The sequence below is a fragment of the Dipteris shenzhenensis genome, chromosome 28 (assembly GCF_047967505.1).
Source record: "Dipteris shenzhenensis isolate YYH24624 ecotype China chromosome 28, Dip_SZ_1.0, whole genome shotgun sequence".
NCBI classification, from domain to species: domain Eukaryota; kingdom Viridiplantae; phylum Streptophyta; class Polypodiopsida; order Gleicheniales; family Dipteridaceae; genus Dipteris; species Dipteris shenzhenensis.
Window position 1 is genome coordinate 45,819,513 of NC_141623.1, and position 19,677 is coordinate 45,839,189.

General features: G+C 46.2%; 1 protein-coding gene across 2 annotated transcripts in view; it reads right to left on the bottom strand.

Moving 5' to 3' along the window:
• Window positions 1–19,677, bottom strand: part of LOC147883615 (uncharacterized) — a 112,157-nt gene that overhangs the window by 38,111 nt on the left and 54,369 nt on the right. For both annotated transcript variants that reach the window (XM_087399787.1, XM_087399788.1), the window contains 3 exons: window positions 18,253–18,378; window positions 18,034–18,062; window positions 17,576–17,705 (listed from right to left, as the gene is read on the bottom strand). In XM_087399787.1, coding sequence (XP_087255913.1) covers window positions 17,576–17,705; window positions 18,034–18,062; window positions 18,253–18,378 — 285 coding nt within the window. The remainder of the gene's footprint in view (window positions 1–17,575; window positions 17,706–18,033; window positions 18,063–18,252; window positions 18,379–19,677) is intronic.

Consider the following 19,677-nt stretch of genomic DNA (forward strand, 5'->3'; position numbering starts at 1 on the left):
TATGATGCAATCTCACCTATGCAACAAAACAATTTCAAAATGGGTGAGTGTAAATAAAAGGTCATTGTTGGATGGGATTGCAATGAAATGAACCTAGAATACAAGGGAGCAGCCAAGCAATGGAGTGTGATTGCAAATGGATGATGAGAAAATACAATGACCAATATATGGCCCAACTGATTTAAGACTAAACGTCCTAAATGACTTGGGACTAATGTCCTAAGTGTACTAGCTAGGACTAATTGGTCCTAACTAGCCTACAAAGCCATAACTAGCCTACAAGGCCATACCAGGGGTAACTAACTAGATGTCCTAAGAGTAATAACTAGGTCTAACTAGTCCTAAGGCTATACCAGAGCTAAAGTGGCAACAAAACCCACTCCATTGTATGATTGATATCAAAACCCACTCCATTGTATGATTGATATATAACCTTGTGCTTGGTAAAGGCTATACCAGAGCTAAAGTGGCAACAAAACCCACTCCATTGTATGATTGATATATAACCTTGTGCTTGGTAAATGCATGAAAGATAGGATGACACGCAAAGGCCAAAGCACTCTGACTATCAGTGTAAATGGTAGAAGATGAGATCTTACAGACATCAAGATCTACAAGTAGCTTCGAAATCTAGACACACTCCAAAGTAGCTGTAAAGGCTGCCCCGTACTCAACCTCACAACTAGAGTTAGCAACTTTAGTCTCTTCTTGTTGAACCAAGAAATGCATGAAGAGCCAAGCATCAAACATTTGCTATCATGAGACAATTGCATGTCGTTTAACAACCAGCCTAGTCAGTATCCATAAAAGCATGCATTGTGTTAATCGATTAGTTAACAATATGCCACCGCTAATTAGTGATGTGATTTGATGGACGGTGGCAAGTCCATAGAGCCAGGATTGTGTCTTGGAGCTAATGGGCCCAAGAGGATGGTAAAAGAATGAGAAGAGAGAGTGGTATAAAGAGATTAAGGTTGGCCCTCCCTTCAAAAGGTGACATGTACAAAAGGCCAAGTGGTTGACTTTGGTCTTCATTGTTGGATGCACAAGTTTGGCATACAAGCTCCCTCTTCTCTTCCAAGAGTGTTTTTGGGTTTCTTTTATTTCCTTTGTAGTGCCTTTGTGTTTACCACTCTATCCCCATTCATTCTCCTCTTCTCCTCCCCTTCTCCCTCTCTTCTCCCCTCTCCCCTTTCCCTCTTCCTCTCATGAAAACACATTGCAACAATCCAAGAGCCGCTTGAGTGACACTTGCGGACGGCTTGTGCTTTGCATTGCTCTCACAAGGAGTAGCTTGGAGTGGACGCTCCATCAGCATTCCTTTAAGATCCCCACAACATGTGAGTCACTGTTGAGACTACACATCTTTGGCACCGTTCCCGGGGAGTTCAAGGTATGCTTTTGCATTGTACTTGCCTTCTCTCGTCATCTACCCATTGCACATTGTTTCAAGCTTAACTTGGAGATTTGTTAGTAGAGTTGTAGGAGTGGAATGAGTGAAGAAATGTGAGTTTTAAAAGAAAAAAGAAGAAGCTGGAATGAGTGAAGAAATGTGAGTTTTGGAAGAAAAAAGAAGCTGTCATTTTCTGTTGGAAAGCTTTTTGGATCATTTGAGGCTTGCTTTTTATGTTTTTTAGGGTTTTGAGTTGGTAGGAAGATAGTTTGGAAGATTGCTAAGAAGTGTATGATGTCAAAACTCACAAAAAACAACCAAAAATGATGAATCATGCTGAAAATGGAAGTGGTTTTGAGTGTTGACAGTCACATCTTCAAGAAATCTCTCATTTTGCATTCAAATGTTGTTTTTCTTTCTTGTTTTTTGCGTTGAGTAGGTAGATTAGGTAGTTTGGCATCCCCCATTACAAAAAAACCTCCAAAATTATCAAGAATCATCAAAAACTAGTCGGCGACACTGCGCGTTCCTATCCCCACGGGTCGTCGCCTTAGCTCCTATCCCCGCAACCCATCGCCTCAGCTCTATCCCACCAGTCAAACATGCCTTGACCCGTCGGCTTAGCCCTATCCCTATGACTTGACACATGTCAGTACCTAGCCTGCTGCCCTAATTAACTACCGTCAGTCAACTATCCCGTCGATCAAACAAGCATTGACCCGGCGCCTTAGCTCTATCCCGCCGACCTACTATTCCCACCGATCGTTGCCATAGCTCTATCCCCACAGGTCGTTGTCTTCGCTCTATCCCCATGGGTCGTTGCCATAGCTCTATCCCCACAGGTCGTTGCTTTAGCTCTATCCCCACGAGTCGTTGCCCTAGCTCTATCCCCATGGGTCGTTGCCATAGCCACAAGGGACTTCTGTCCCTTGACCCCGCATTGAGGCGGACTCAATTTAGAATTGGGGCCTCAATTGTGCCAATGATCACATGATCTTGAGATCAAGAAGGGTCCTACAAGCTCACCCTAAGCCTAAACACAGTGCCTCAAATACCATTTCGTCAACCTCCATACATAGCTTGGCATCCTCAAGGTTAGCAAGCTCAAAAGTTGGTTCTCACTCATTACAAGAACCACCACCAGGTGAATTATCCAGCTCGAAAGAGTCCCTGAGTCAAGATGCAGATATGGGTGAACCCTTCAATGTTAGAGCCTCAATAGCTATCAACTCTATCCCCGATGATCTCCACTCTCCTACCCCATCTACAGCAGTAGCTAGATTAAGGGAAACCTTTTCCAACATCATGGGAAGGTTTGGATTGACAGACCTAGCTGACCTACTGAACCCATTTGCTTGGCAGACTAGAGCACCAAAAGAGCCTCAAGTACTAGCCCAGCCACCAATGTCAGAAGCAATACTCAGGGAACCAAGTCCCACGATATCCAATGGGAATCAATCCCCATCATACCAATTCTTTGATGATAGTCAATCCTATGGGGATGGTTTCGGACCCACATTCTCACAAGGGTCCCAAATGCTAGAACAAAGGGAGCAGAGGATAACCTTGAAGGCCCACAATTAAGACCCTCCACCTCAGAAGCCCCTATGATGCCTCCATGGCAACAAGACATGGGAGATATTCCCTACCCAAAAAGTGCCCCTTATAGGCCTATGCCTGCAGGGAACATACCACTCCCTAGAGGACCTCTAGTCCAACCAGTTAGGCCCAACCCGACCCAAGTCACAATGCAAATGCCTAGTGGGCCTGGATCCTCCCATCTCAACCTCGTGCCATCAAATCCATGAAACCCTTCATCAGGACCACCAATGTACAGTACAGGGCCCACCATTCCACAACCTGCTCCTATATCGCAAACGGTCCTTACAGACAAAGCTATGAGAATCCTAGTGCAAGCGCTAGAAAGGGGGGCCGCCGCTCCATCACCAATGTTTCCAAGAAGGGATACCAACCCCTCAAGGAGCAAGACTATCATAATCTCCAAGCTTATCACCAAGTTTGTAAAAGAAGGAGACCCAGTCTCCCATGTTGAGAGATTTGAATAAATCTGTGAGACCTTTGGTGATATCGGGGATCTAGACAAGGTCAATGCTTTTAGCTTGAGTCTTGATGGCAAGGTTGGACACTGGTTGAGGGCCTTAAACCCTGAGGACACATTGCATAAATCTTTCATTCTGGGGTTTGCCCCTAGTGGTCCCAAGTGGAGCCCAATTAACCAGCTTTATGAGGTGAAGTAGAAGGACACAGCGTCCTAAAGAGACTATATCGCCAGGATTAAACATATGAACCCGCGATGTGAACCCCACGAGAGGATGAGTGATGTGCAGTTTCTGCCACGCTTCCTCATAGGGCTATGAGATGCTAAGCTGCATGATCATTTGTTTGCTATAAATCCCACATCGTTTAAGCTATGCAGCAAGACGGCGATACGCTTATGGGATAACATGAGAGAAAAGCCCCAAAAGGATAAATCCTTAGGATCCTCTGATATGTCCCAAACGATAAAGGCTTCAACCTTAGAAGTAGCTAGGGATGCAAGCATGACACCCAAGGTGCTCAACATGAAGCAGTTGGCCACAGATCTATTAAATAAGTTGAGCCAATCATGGAAGATAGAAGCACCATAAGATGCTCCTAGCGACCCCCATCTACTTCCACAAAGAGATAACATATGGTGTGCACTGGAAATCATCCAACTAAGGAATGCCCTCGTCTTAGAGCCACGCCAGCACTCTACTGTGCCCAGTGTGTTCATTGGGAAAATCATGACACATCCCAATGTCATTATCGTAGGGTGATTCCTCAACCCATGTATCAACAAAGGCCGCATCTACCATTGCCTGCACCACCCAATTCATCCAATCAAGCATAATTGGCAATACCAGGAGCCACACCAGCCAATCAAGGGTAATTTTGGGCTCAAAATATTCCATTACCCCCGCCAATACTGGGACCTCAACCACCACCACCACTAATTACTCCCGTGAATCAAGTATTGGTGGAAGAGCTACCTAAGTGATTGGGGAGACCCTAAACCTACCTTGAGTGGAAACAACTATTCCCAAAATGGTGACAATGTAAATCGGTCTAGCATTACAAGTCACTACATTATACAAGATTACCAATACATTCCGGTCTACCAGACCGTGCCAATTCCTCAAAAACTGGGATATATGAGTAACCTGGACAAGATACCACCCATTCAATGCCATACGTGTCAAGGACCACACCCAACCAATGAGTGTCCATATAAAGGGGAATCTAATCAACCAATCACATGTGCACCAACGTCTAATACACCACCGCCATCGTGCATTGGGTGTGGTGTGGACCATATTTTTAAGGATTGCTTGATGAGAAGGCCATCTAAGTCCACAAGCCTTAACTTGTTAAGCGTTGAGAGAGGCCAAGTGTCATCAGTATCCTTGAATGTAATCACGAGGTTGCAAGCTAAACCCCTTAATAAAGAGCTTCGCAGACAAGCCAAAAGGAATAAAGCTAGCACGTCACAGCCTAGAGAGGCAACTGAATTAGCACGAGTAAGCACCCAGGGTGCAACAAAGATTGGAAAGGGACACATAAGGTCATCATCCAAGATGGGTTGGATGAAGACACGGCCTCCCTAGCAACATCATCTTCCTCTGGTCAAACGGTACCAACAACAAGCACATGCATGAGGTAAATGAAGGAACAATAAGGGCTTCAGCCCATGGCCAAGCCACAACACCTAAGGGTCACGGTAAATATCCCAACCCATGGGTGGGGAAACAATGTCTCACCTAGGCGCATATATTGGTATGCAAGTGCCAAGAGGAATTTGAGCAGAGGCCCAAGGAATTTGAGCAGAGGCCCAAGGCAAGCAAGAGTGCTAATACAATTCATCCAAGATATGAGATAACCACTCAAGCCTCAAAAGCCTTGCAAATACTTGAAAAGGATAGATGAAGAAGGTGTGTCATACCCTTCAATAGAGGGATCCACCCTAATGCAGCGGATGTTTGAAGAAGACCCCACCTTGCAACAACTAAAGGAGGATGACAACATGTCCTTATATGGCTTAGAAGAGTCGAAACGATAGGCAGGGCACCTATCACTCGTCCTCGAGACATCACAGGATTAGCCTCATTTTTATCCATAGAGGCGGAGATGCCTATTGTGACATTGCTCCGAGGCAACCCAACCCTTTGGAGAGACCTTTGTGATTGGATGAATAGGCAAATAGTGACACCCTAATTCATTAATCCTCAAAATGTTGAATCTCCCAATCAAGCTTAAGACCTTCCAAGGCTACCAGTCAACAAACTAGGCCAATACATTGATCTTGAAGACTCTTGGTGTGCTCCTATACCTAAGTTAGAAGACTCACTAAATTGGATGCATACACTGGCCACAATAGATATGCCAAGTACGAAGGGAACTCAATGTATGCACCTTGGCAATGATAAACCTACTGCCGTTACACCTTTTTACTCCATCTCAACTTTGGGTAGAGTTGACATCATCGGGTGTAACATGCCAAATACAAGCCATGGCAGATTGACGAGCAAGAAATCCTGGGAGACATTAAAGCATCTTGGCTAGGTACACTTTGAAGTATGTGAATCTGAAATTCAATCCATAGAGGGTACTTCTATTAAGGTTATTAGTTCTTTAATGATTAATATTTCCTTGGACAATTACATTGTGCCTTGCAAGTTTTTTGTAGCTCCTACAAATACCTTAACGGACGCTGCAATTCTTGGTAAAAGCTGGATGCAAGACACTTACAAAGGGTTATTCAGTGATGAATCATCCCATTAAGATGCACCAATCACTAGCCAAGGATCAACATCAGCAACTACTTCCACCTCCCCACCTCGACAAGGAAGCCACCAAGTAAGAAGACAAAGACAAAAGGCAACCAAGTAAATATGGGTCCGAAAGGATCTATTGAAGGCTCAAGGATACTTTGAGGGTGAATCATATTTTTGGATTCCAAAGAAACCTCAACATATAAAGCCACCCCCTTCTCTAAACATTGAGCCTCATCATCTCCAACCACCCCCTCATGTAAACAACAAACCTCAACATCAAAGAAGAAGACGACGCCATCCAACAAGGAAGGTACATTACCAATGGATTCCCACAAGACTACTCGAGGCCTAGGGATATTACCTTGGCAACTCTTACATATGGGTACCCAAGCTTCGTCAGAACAATCAACAGTCCATCCATGCTTGCCTTAATCCTAAATGTACACCATCGCAAAAGCAAGAACGGAGCCCCAACTCTATCAATACAACAGCATCAACGAGTGCAACTCTACAAAGATGCCCAAAAAAGCGAGAACTTGCTTGCAAGAATAAGGGAAAAGCACCAATGCAGAAGGATCATATGCAAAGGAATTCATCTACCTCCTCTCGAGTAGTTACACAAGAACCTATCTTGAAAAAAGAGATAGTTACACAAGAACCTTCCAAGACAAAAGCTGAATCCACGTTGGGAGCCACACAAGAACCTTCCTTACTGAGAAAGCTGAGACAAAGTCCCATTTTGGACCATGTGACTTACATTTTTCACCCTGTGCATGTGGAATACCTCTTTGGGAGAATTGTGATACCCGCATAAATCCTCTCCCCGTATCTTGGTTAACAATCTCACAGGATGGATCAAGCTTTGGGGTAGTGCCTATTTCGGTTATTTCGGCAATGAGATTCTCTTCAGCAACTCCTTGTTCAACCCCAGGAACATTTTTAGGTCTATGAATACTCGCATGGACATGACTGATGCATCCACAATTTGCCTAGTCACAACTTGTCTTGAACATTGTGGACGAGCATTTCTAGTTTCAGGCATTTTTCATTGTGCATGATAATTCGTTGTTCACATTGGAAGGTTCTTGCGGGACTTCCTTTGTGATGGCCACTACTTGTGTGGCTGATTCTTGCATAGCTATCCTGATGATAGATGTCAAAGATCAACAAAACCAAAAGATCTCTGAGACATTGCGATCCTACTCACATTTAATACATAGAACATATATCACTTTATTACGATGAGTATCATAGAAGTGATACATGTGAGAGATCGCAACATTCAATGGTGCAACAATTGAGTTCACACATGGAACGACAAGTGGTTCTCCACTAGCAGCACTTGAGGATGCATTCAACTCCATGGTGAAGGTGATTATACCAATATGGGTTTGGATGAGTTTCTTGTGACCCTCAAAGCTTTTTTCCTAACATCACCATTAACTATCTTACTTCTACTCATCCTCTTTTCTTTATTTTTCTTTTCTTTTAGTTCTAGCTTAGAAGCCTTTCCTAGAATCCCCCTTCTATAAACCTCTTAAGCCATAGTCCTCATTTTAGGGGTTTGTATGGTGTATTATCAGACTCCTCTCAATTTGATAACTCAAACATATAAAGCTTCAAATGGTGTCCCAATCTTATTGGGCTCAAATACTTCCAAGCAAAGCCCTCGATGAAATATAATCCATAAAAATGGATTTTAAAGGAACTTCAATGCAAAGAAGCAAGACAAAATGTCATGCACAACTCCATACGTTCCAACATGGCATGTCAAAGACATAGTCTGATGAGAATCCATTAGAAGTCCCACTCAAATCAAATATGGGACTTAAGAGGAGCATGAGAATGCACTTTACTTACTCTGCTAACACTAACACCACTAGGATCTTACATCAATCCCTACTAGCACCTTCTTCCTAATAGCTTACCCCTTAGATTTTTCTTTTTCTTTTTCTTATTCCTTCTTTAAATGGTCATAAGTACTCAACTCGGCTCACTCAAACCCTGAGGTGCTAGTTCCAAAAGCATCACTCATCCATACTTCCAGCAATCATTCCACAACAAGGAGCCACTACATCCCTCTACTGCAATGGACCAAAAGAAGAATCAGCCCAGTGCACGAGAAAGACTACTTTGCATGATCTTCATTGACAACACTCCAACAACCATGAACATTACACGATCCAGAGGACTGGATCGAGATCAGGAAGGAGGGCATGTTAACCGATTGCTTAACAATATGCCACCGCTGGTTAGTGATGTGATTTAATGGACAATGGCAAGTCCATAAAGCCAGGATTGTGTCTTGGAGCTAGATGGGCCCAAGAGGATGGTAAAAGGATGAGAAGAGAGAGTGGTAAAAGGAGATTAGGGTCGGCCCTCCCTTCAAAAGGTGACATGTATAAAAGGCCAAGTGGTTGACTTTGGTCTTCATTGTTGGATGCACAAGTTTGGAATACAAGCTCCCTCCTCTCTTCCAAGAGTGTTTTTGGGTGTTCTCTTGTTTCCTTTGTAGTGCCTTTCTACTTGCCACTCCATTCCCATTCATTCTTCTCTTATCCTCCCCTTCTCCCTCTCTTCTCGCCTTTCCCTCCCTCTCTCTCTCTCGTGGAAACATGTTGCAACATTACGGAAGCCGCTTGAGTGACACTTGCATACGGCTCGAGCTTTGAATTGCTCTCACAAGGAGTAGCTTGGAGTGGAGGCTCCATCGGCATTCCTTCAAGATCCCCACGACACAGTGTGATGGGAAAACCAAGCTATATCAAATGTGCATAAATCTTGGCATACCATGCCTAGGGTGCCTGCTTCACTCCATAAAGGGCCTTGTACAGCCGGCACACCTTACTTTTAGACCCCTCAACCTGAAAACCAAGAGGTTGGCTGACATAGACCTCCTCAAGCAAATCACCGTGAATCTTGTGTGATGCAATAGCTATGACACACTGTAAGGTAGTGATGTGTAATGTGGGAGCAAAGGTTTCCTCAAAGTCAATGCTGTGTTGTTGAGCATAGCCCTTGGCAACAAGATGGCTTTGTAGCGGTCTACGATGCCATCATCTATCCGCTTCAACTTGTATACCTATTTAGTGCCGATGGCATGCTTGCCAAGAGGCAAGTCACACAACTCCCATGTGCCATTCTGGTGAATGGAATCCAATTCAACTTTCATAGCATCCATCTACTCTCTACTATCAAAAGCATCCTTATGGCATAAAGGTTCTTCATTGCAGGCTGTGGATGCGTCAAAAAAAGGGTTAAATAATACAAATCACAAATTTCCTGCTAGATGCAAAACACACAAATTTTGTGTGATTTTGGCACTTCCAAAGTCAGCTATATTAATTGATCTGCAAATGCAAGTTTCACACTGCAAAATGTGAGCTGCTAGTTGCAAAGGGAAGGGGGAAGCTAGAAATAACTGAAATCTTCAACTTAGAACACAAATGTTGAACCAGCTACAATACTGACTGTAAAACTCACTTGGAACAGTAATTGTGCTAGTCCATACTATCGTACAGACTATACAGCCAACCATACAATTTAATGGACAAGAATGTAGAGCTGAATAATGCATGTACAGATGGGTTCCCTGCAAAATCGCGACTTATATGGGCAGTTTTCCAACAGATCGACTATATTTTGCAACAAATGGCAATGGTGACTGACGCTGAACAGTCCCAAGTCTGCAGAGAGGCTCCAAAAAGTGGCTTGAGAAGTGCAGCCAATCTGGACAGAAATGGAGAATGAAAGAAAGAAAGTTTAATATAGTCCACGGAAGACTGATGGGTCTATGAGACTGGTAGAAAACCTGATACAACAAGCAAAAAGGGTAGAGCTACCAAACGAACATCATCACCCATGCTGAATGCTAAGTCCCAAGTAGTACATCGCCATGTCATCAGTAAATGACATCATCATCATCACAATCCTGATCATCATGTTGATCAATCCACGTCACCAGGCCATGCCGGCCTTGGCCAGTACAATGTGGCCCACAATTTGTAGATGTCAAGGGGAGCTTGAGAGGTGCTACTGATGCATAGCTAGTGATACAGCGTTGGCAACTATCTGTGGGCACTATCTGTCTCAATCTCTTGGTAGTGGCTCTGCTCCTAACCAAGCCTACTGTAACACCTGTGGGTTGTGTCCCATGTCCGAACAAGGATGGGAGGTCACCCAATGTAATTGGTGTGTCCGTCCACTGTCGCGTATGGCATGCCTCGGGCTCCGGGTCCCTACTGCAGCTGCAATCAGTGACTATATGGTCCATACGATCTGACTGGAAGAACTCCGTGATCCTACTCTGAGAAGAGTCGGGCAGTGTGTCTGAGGCCTGCCTCTGTGTCCTGAGTAAGTGCTCTCTATGTCTAACTGCCTCATGAATGAAAGCAACGAGGCACCCCTGGTCTAGATAGAAAAGGAGTCTGGAGAGGGGCCCAAAGCCCTCTCTAAAGAGACAATGATAGCGACCATGGATATCGTAGTACACGGGCATCGAAGTGCGAAGTGCTCCTCTAACTCAACCTCCTGCCGGTCGCATAGCCTACATAGGCGATACTCCATGGGTATCCCCTCAGCTCATCCACTCTCGATACGGAGTCAGTGTGACGATACTCGAAACGGCCCGATGGAGATCCTCAATGAGTGCGGTAAGTGAATCCAAGTGAACTATGGTGGGACAATGAAGCCCTCCTCGGAGATGCAAAGGCAACTACAAGCTCTCTCGGCTCCAACCAAGTCCTGAATGTGTGTAGCTTAAGAGGTCCTCCCAAATGACCTGGTTGACCTCGTGGTACCCAAGGTGGGATAGATGGGGCGTGGGCTATACTAGAAGGGGAGTAATCTATCCATGTGGAGCCCAATCTCTCGAACACCCTACGTGTAAGTGCATACCAACCTCTCTTGTCCCCTCCATCTACAAGACTCTTGGACGAAGCCAAAGCCAGCCATAGCAACCTATGTCTCCTTGATGTCCAGTCTCCATACTGGATGATACAGTGCAGATAAGTGATGGTCTAGAATGCTGCATCTAGCTACAGTAGAGAAGAGCCAAACTCAGCCTGATTGATATGATGTGGCACCCATGGGGCCACCAGACATGCCATCTGGTCAAACCAAGGAGTCAAAGAGAAGAGCCTTGGTCCAAGGGTCCTAAAAGTGAGAGTAGAAGCATTGTCTCTCTAGTCAGGCATGTCAAGCATATCCCCTGCTCAACCGGGTCTACATCGCCGGTCTCATCGTGAAAATTGGGCCAGAAAAGACAACACCCAAGTAGATGACGAGACGATCTCAACCGGGAATCTGTCCAAGGTGAACTACTCCCTGTGCATGGCTGCGAGAGAGAGAGAGAGAGAGAGAGAGAGAGAGAGAGAGAGAGAGAAACAAAGAAAGAAACAAAGAAAGTTTATTAAAGTCTTCGGAAGACCCGTGGGTCTATGAAACTGTGAAAAAACTGATACAATGAGCTGTGGTAGTGGAGCTACTAAACAAGCATCCACACCAATGCAGAATGCAAAAAATGCAAAATGGCAATACTAAGCCCTAAGTACAACATAGTACAGCATAGTCATGTCGATAGTCGACTATATATCAAACTCAGAATCATCATCATCATCATCAACATCATCATAATCATCATCATCATCATCATCATCACCAGCAGCAGCAATAGGACATCAGGATGGATAAGGCAATGGAGGCATGAGGTCAGCAATAGAGCGTTGTCGGCCCCTCAAGGCTGCAGTACTAGTACATCTCCTGGTCGTAGCTCTGTGTCTAACCAAGGCCACAAGTTCCGCCGACCCTAGACAAGGAGGGGATGTCTCCCAGTATGATCTGTGTGTCAACCCTCTGTCTGAGCTATCGGGTGACAGGCTCCAGATCATGGTCATGTCGAGGTCTCGTCTCGTGGGGTCCTATGTGATCTGGCTGAAAGATCTCCGTGATAAAGCTCTAAGAGGTATTAGTCGAGGAAAAATTTTGCTCCTATCTCCGTGCTTGGAGTATCCTCTCGCAATGTCCAAGTACCTCATGAATGAAACCAGCCAAACACCACTGGTCTGGGTAGGAGAGGAAACGGGCCAAAACTCCATAACTATCTCTGAAGTGGCGGTAGAAATGCCCTCGGATCTCAAAGTAAACAGGACACCTGAAGATGAAATGCTCCTCTATATCAACCTCCTGCATGTCACACAGTGTGCATATGCGCCTCTCCCTGGATAACCGCTTTGCTCTGCCGCTCTCAATACGAGGTCTGTGTGAAGAGACCCGAAACTGCCCAAGAGAGATCCTCAACGAGTGGGGTAGGTGAATCTACGTGTATCCTGGTGGATCAATGAACCCTCCGCTGTGATATGTAAGCAGTGATTTCTGTAGAAGTCCAGCTTCACTGGAAGATCTCTCGGGTCCAACCAAGTCCGGAATGTGTGTAGCTGTAGTAGATCCTCATGGATAACCTGGTTGATCTTGTCTGATAGGAGGGGAGAGAACAGAGCATCCATGCTCTACTGGAATGGAGGTAGTCTGTCCATGTGGAGCCCTAGTCCCTCAAGCCATCTCTATGTGCGTGCATACCAGCACCTCTGGTCTTCCCCTGCTGCAATTGCCATAGAAGAAGACAGTGCTAGCCATGGTATCCTGCTATGCCCAGAGGTGTAATCCCCATACTCCTTGACTCGGAATAGATACATGATGACCTGAAATACAAGATCTAGCTGTAATGGGGGTGACCCAAACTCCGCCCGAATAATCTGGTGAGGAACAGATGGCTTACCACGGATCATCCGTGATAACATGAGAACCTGTAGCCGCTCCACCTTGACCCACTCTGTATGCGACAAGTCTGGCCCCTAGCATGGACTGCCATACATCCCTGTTGGGCGAACCAAGGAGTCAAAAAGCAATCCTTTGGTCCGTGGATCCTGAAAGTGAGAGCAGAAGCACTGCCTCTCTAGTCTAGCCAATGAAGCATATCCTTTGCTCAGACGTGCATGCATTGTGGGTCTCATAGTGAAGATGGGTCCAGAAAAGACGACCCCAAGATAAGTGTATGATGAAACTACCTCAATAGGGGATCCATCAAATGTGAACTACTCATGGCGCATAACGGCTTGAGACGTATTGAAGATCATAACCTTGGTTTTACCCAAGTTGACTTTCAAATCACGAGACTCACAAAAGGACTGTAGTGCGTCAAGGTGTCTCTGGAGCTCCTCTGCTGAGGAAGACAAGAGAGCCACATCATCTGCGTAAAGAAATATACAGATCAGCATGCCCACGAGAGAGCAACCTACCTCCCGTGTCTACATCACTGTCTCGAGCTTGCCGATGTAGAGGCTAAACAAGGTAGGTGATAATGGACACCCTTGTTTGACACCGATAGTGCTCATGATATCGTCTATCCATCCAGATCATGTTCGGATTCGGCTTGAAACTCGCTCATAAAGTGTCATGACAGCCCAAATGATCTCCTGGTTGTAACCCAAATCTTGTAGGCGTCATATGAGGTGGGCTCTCGGAATGGTGTCAAATGCCTTGCGGAAATGCTTCCGTTCCCTCGCCTCCTCGATGATACATCTAAGCGGGAGAATATGGTCCATGGTCCCATGATCCCGTCTCTAGCAAAGCGGGAGGTCTCGGGGGGAAGTAGCAAACTGCGATAAACAGATCCCGGCTGTCATGTGTCGAATCTGGATCCAGAGAAACCTGGAATGTGTATCTCTCTGCTCCACTGAGATGGGCCCCAAAAGTGTGGATCTGTAAAGGACTGCGACTCCTCTTGACCCTCAAACCCCTCCTGTATCCCTCGTCTCATCTCTATAAGCAGACTCCCATGTATACCCGCTAACTACTTATAGTGGGCGCTCTGGACTCTGATGTGTCTCTCTATAAAAGACTATGTCGTGACTTGTATAGGATTCTGAGAAGTTTCTTGGTTCTGACCATAAGATACCATTACAGTTCCAGATGGTACAGGATAGGGTCTCGGATGTCTGAGTCTCATAGACCCTATCTCCCTATACGGGAGGAGAGGTGGGTGCCCAACAGGGGCCTGTAAGGAGTCGTCCATCTCGTACTACTACCTACTTCTCCTCCTCGTGGGCCTGATCCCGCTGCTGCAACAGAAAGCACCTCTCCTCAACCTGTAGTGGAGTGAGATCCTCATCCATGGAGATCGTTGGCTGGTCTCGTAAGGCTGACCTACGGCGTAAAGATGAAAGTCGTGCCTGGGCATCATGAAACCGTATGATAAGGGACTGCTCTCGGTTGGGGTCCCTCCCTACTTGCCATGCTCTCTCAATCCTGTGCTAAGTTGCCCCTAGCATAGTGGCCACAAAAGCCATCGCATCTGCCATCGATGTAGCCTCAATGCGTGGGATCCCACAACTCTGATGTTGAAAGCCTTGCTAGCTCTTTACTGCCGCTCAAGGAGGGTAGCCGAAACAGTAACCCTTGCAAGTTCCCGTTTGGCTGCATCAACCCATCTAGACATCTCCTCGATGGCAAATTGCATGCTCGCAATCTGTGCCTCCACAACTAGGGTGCTCCCTGGGACTGTATGTATAATAGTGACCTGTCGAAGCTGCGAGATCTCATGTTTGAGCCCCTAAATAAGATCAACCTGGTCTCGAATAGCTTGAGACTGCTCCTATATGAGATGCGCCTGCTCTTGTGAAGCATGTCTGCTTCTGTGCGAAGCGTGACAGCTCCCTCTTGCACTCTTGGATGCTATGAACCTCCATCAACGAGTTCTCCCAAGCCTCTGATGGGTCAACTCGTCCGTGCTCTAGCGGAAACTGAAAGGACTGTGGCATGAAAGTGTGAGGATGAGACTGGAGGCTGGGTGATGATTGGGTGAGGTATGGAGATGATAGTGGCCTAGAGGAGGCGATCCCAGTAGGGTATGGGAACATGGGTTGACTGAGAGCCAGAGGGGAGAAAAAGGTCGAGTAGTACAGAACAGTGTATGACCCCTCCAAAGTAGGTGTCATAATCAAAGAGAGAACTGTAGCGGGAGAAGAAGGGAGAGATGGAAGAGATGGCGTTAGTGACACCCCCCTCTATCCTAGGGGAGGGTGGAGCAATCGATGTCATAGGTAGGGGTATATCGGAGCCAGTAGCTGTAACTGTAGAGGCTATGGACAGAAGTGGAGCTGTAAGCGGAGCTGAAAGTGGAGCTGAAACTGGAACTGGAGCTGACACTGAGGCTAGCTCTGAAGCTGAGGGTGAGGATGTAGCTGAGACCGAAGCTGAAACTGAAGCTGAAACTGAAGCTGAAGCTAAGGCTGAGGTGGACCCTGCCTTTGCTTTGCTGTCAACTCTGAGTCCACTGCGGTTGTAGCATGTGTTTACATCCTCAAGTTTCAGTTGTGTTTGTTTCTTGGTTTCGTTGTCGTCTTTCTTGGCGGCTTTATCCGTATCTTTCCCACCTTTCCCCATTTCTTTTGGCTGATCCCATGTTCGGTGCAGGTCTTAGTGCATGAGCGGGAGAGGGAGCGGGAGTATGAGCCCCCCCCAATGGCGAGAGACACACCCAGTCCTGTGGGCTGAAAATGGGGGCTGAAAATGAAGTGGAAGTGAGAGGCTATGGGAGAGGGGGAATTAGGGAATTAGAGCTCGATGGAGGGGGCTGAAGGATGTGACAGGTGTGTAGAGCGCAAGTTGGCGAGCAATTTTGGTTTTTGGAGCATCTCCAAATTCCACTTGTATCAAAAGATACAAGATACAGCTCGCGGAAGAATATGACCTCAAGGGTGCTGAAAAATGCACTTGGCCTATGGGTGCATATGGTGAAGCACAGTGTGCCTGTGAAGGAATTACTGTGCCTGGGTGGCACTTATGCCACGTGGCACAACTTTGACCAGATTGTAACTCAGCCAGCTTGTAAGTGAACCAAACCTGTAACTGAACCAACCTCCAAAGTAACCTAACCTAACCAACCTCCTTTGAACCCAAGGTTATTCAAACCTAACCACTGTGATAACGCGGGTTAACACCTACCCTGGTTATAGTTTATCTGCCACGTGTAATTCAGGGAGAGGCGAAGAGGCTACGTGAGGCGAGGCTACGAGGGGCTGGCAGATAGGTTACGTGAGGGATGGCGGTGGTGTAGCAGGAGCAGCTCCCAACGAGGGGAGCGTCGATGACGCAGTCTCACAGGTGACGCGAGGCTAAGGCCTAAGGGCGACGGATGGAGAGGGGGGGGTGCTGAGGGTGACGGACAGAGAGGAGAGGGGTGACGGACGGAGAGCCCTGTTAGCCTCCACAGGTGGCCTTGGTGGAGAACCCACAGCGTGAGCCTCGAAAACAGGTGAGGCTAGGCGAGGAGCAGGTCGTGGAAATGGACGAGGGGGGAGCTGGCCCTGAGGCTGGACAGCGGACGTGATGGGAGAGAGGAGCAGACGGAACGGGAGGAGCAGACACATGACAAAGACTAGGAGCTAAGTGACGAACGGGAACGGGAGTTGAGCGACGAATGGGGGAGGCTGAGCGACGAACGAGAATGAGAGAGAGAGAGAGAGAGAGATCATCCACGATGAACCCATGGTACCAAGGGATGAGATATACCACACGTGGGACTAAATACACACAACTTTGCTCAACTAGCCTATTGTTTATCTCCAATGAGGTAAGCTAGAGAAGGAAAAACCCCTTTCCATACGTGATGACCTCCTGAATGTGGTCACGCGCTCAAGATTTCCCTAGAAGACAGACCCCCACAAAGAAACACAGGGGGTGCACTAGACTCAAGGAGAAGGTGCTGGTAGAGCGAGAGGCAGCTTCCCAACTTCGTGGATAGCATTCAGGGATCATCCCCAGACACCAGAGGATGAGACCACCTTCTATCTTCGGCAGATCCCCTGGCTGCAGAGGTTCAGAGCACCCAGGCATCCGCCCAGTACCCAATACTGCTGCCTTGCAATTCTTTTATGGTGTTCTCAACCCGTTTCTTGTCCTCGAATGATGGTGGGGATCAAGGATGCTGCCTTGTGAGACCCTTTGGCCCTGTGAGATCCTAGATGGGCTGTTTCTTGCCCTTCGAGTCATCCGTCCTCCCCCATTCCTTTCTTCCCTACAGACTTCTTTCTTTTTGCTACCCCTCTACCAGCTCAGGTAGAAGGTGACACGGTCATAATCTGGCCTCCTCCTTGGCCTTTTGCCGCTTCTGTACGTCTCTTTCATCCCCCTCCTTTCCCATTCATTCCCTTCGAACCCTTCTTTTCTTTTCCTTGACTGTTCAAGCAAGGTGGGCTCAAATTTACTAGTCTCTTATAACACACCCTGTCACATGTTCTATTTCATGTGTTTGGGCTTTAATGGGAAAAGGGACTTCATTTAATTACACTACAATAGCATTAGAAAATACCTCCCAAGAGACAAAGGCTCCACCTCCATCATCCATAGCACCATCAGCAATATCCCAGCTATCCATATGCCCACCAAAGATAACGAACTCTTCTGGTTTTGTGTCCCCTCGAATCTCCACAATCAAATTGCTGATTCCACAATACAATTGTGCTTTCATCTCAAAACAGGAAAATACGTAAATAGCTAATAATGCCTTTAGTCATCAAGATGAGTTATCATTTATAAGTCTGCAATGAAAAGGAATTTAGAAAACTGTGCTGTATGGAAACAGAAATACAAAATCACTAGGAAAATCGCACTCTCATCGGCACATGTTAAAATGTTCCCAAAAATGTGTCATGGTGAGGTTTGATCAGGTAATGTGTGTGCCCGAAGAGTATATACAAACAGATCAGAAATCCCTAGGGAATTGCACTCTCATAAGCACACATTAAAATATCTCGAGAAATGTTTCACCGTGAGGTTTGATCAGGTAATGTCTGTGCCTGCAGAAAAAGAAGGATAAAGCATAATTAAAATTACTCCTCAATTGAAAGAAACAAGGCTAGCTATTCAGGAAGCCCAGATCATGATAATGTTTAAATTCAAAAAGCAAAAGTTCTTGTTGGTTGGAAATAATATCATATATTCTCTACACACGTTAAATAGACAACGAAGAGAAATATATGATCTCACCTCCATGTAAAGTTCAAGCACCACCTCCTGTCCACGAGCCTGCATCCTAGCAAACATTTGAGCATCCTCCAAGGTAATTGCTGCAGTTGGTATAGAAGCTGTAATCGAACTCCCAGTATGAACTGTCTGTTGTCAAACATATTTGAAACTTATGTCGCGGTAGAAATTTGCAAAGAAAAAAAACCAAAAAAGAATCCCACATTTGCATGAAGCCTTCCCTTGCTATATACAGAATAAGGTTCTAGCCTCAGCCAGGTGAAGATATTATAAATCATGAATGAGCATTTCTAAGAGATTTCTTCCAATGGATCTTAATGTTTGAGCTACTTAGTGTCGCTATATTAGGTATGAACAAATCCATAGAGTCAGGATAGAATCCTATGAAAGGCTCATACAAAATCATGCAAAAAGTAGACTTCTATTAAGTATGAACAAATACATAGAGTCAGGATAGAATCCTATGAAAGGCTCATACAAAATCATGCAGAAAACTTTGGGCAGTGGATTTTTAGAGGACCCAAGATGCTATACCCTTGCTACATGCTTCCTTTTTTGCTAGTCCTTTGCAGACAGCCTTCTAAGTTTTTCCTTTTCCCCTCCTTCTAGCAGTGCAACGTTTGTGTTTATTCTTCTGAAGGCCAAACTGGTGGCAGCCATTGGTCTGGCCAGAGGGGCTCACATGGCAGCCCCCTCAACTCCCCAAGCAGTTACCAGAAGACAAACACCAAATGAAGAAAGCAGTCCAGTCACCTCAGGACAGAGCAGTGGTAGGCAGGATAGTTGGCCTCATGTCAACAAGGAGCCAGGTGCGTGATTAGATCGAGGCGATCTTAGCATTGGATGGTGACCATATTCAAGAGGTTACTAGCTACAGGGGAGGGGTGTTCCTTCTTTACTTGAGCTCCCCAACACCACCGACATCTTGTTTATCTCATCCCCTGTACCATGGGTTCACAGTTGACGGCATGGATGCGACAAACCATGTGCCTTGATTCCTAGTGACACTTCATTTTCCGGGGCCCTCGAAGGAGTATCATCCAATCCTTCACTCCCTAGGAGGAGCTTTTGGCACAGTGGTGGAGTCGCCGCCTCGAACGGCAGCAGAAAATGGTAGCAAATGACGGAGTCCGTCACCTCAGGTTCATAGTTGAGTGACTAGAGTCCCACCCAAAGAGACCCTGGATGGCGGTGAGTTCAAACCGTGCATTGAGATCCTAGGGCTACCAGGTCAGTGCTTCCGATGCATGCAGATGGGTCACTTGGCTCATGACTGCAGGAGAAATCTGGGCAGAGATCCCCATAGCCTCACCAAGAGCAGCAGGCTGCTCACCCAGACAGGGCGCAGCGCGATCCAAGACAGCGGATGGTGTCCCAAACACCTTGGGTAGAGCCCTCAAGAGTGGCCTGGGCTAGGGTGAAGCACAA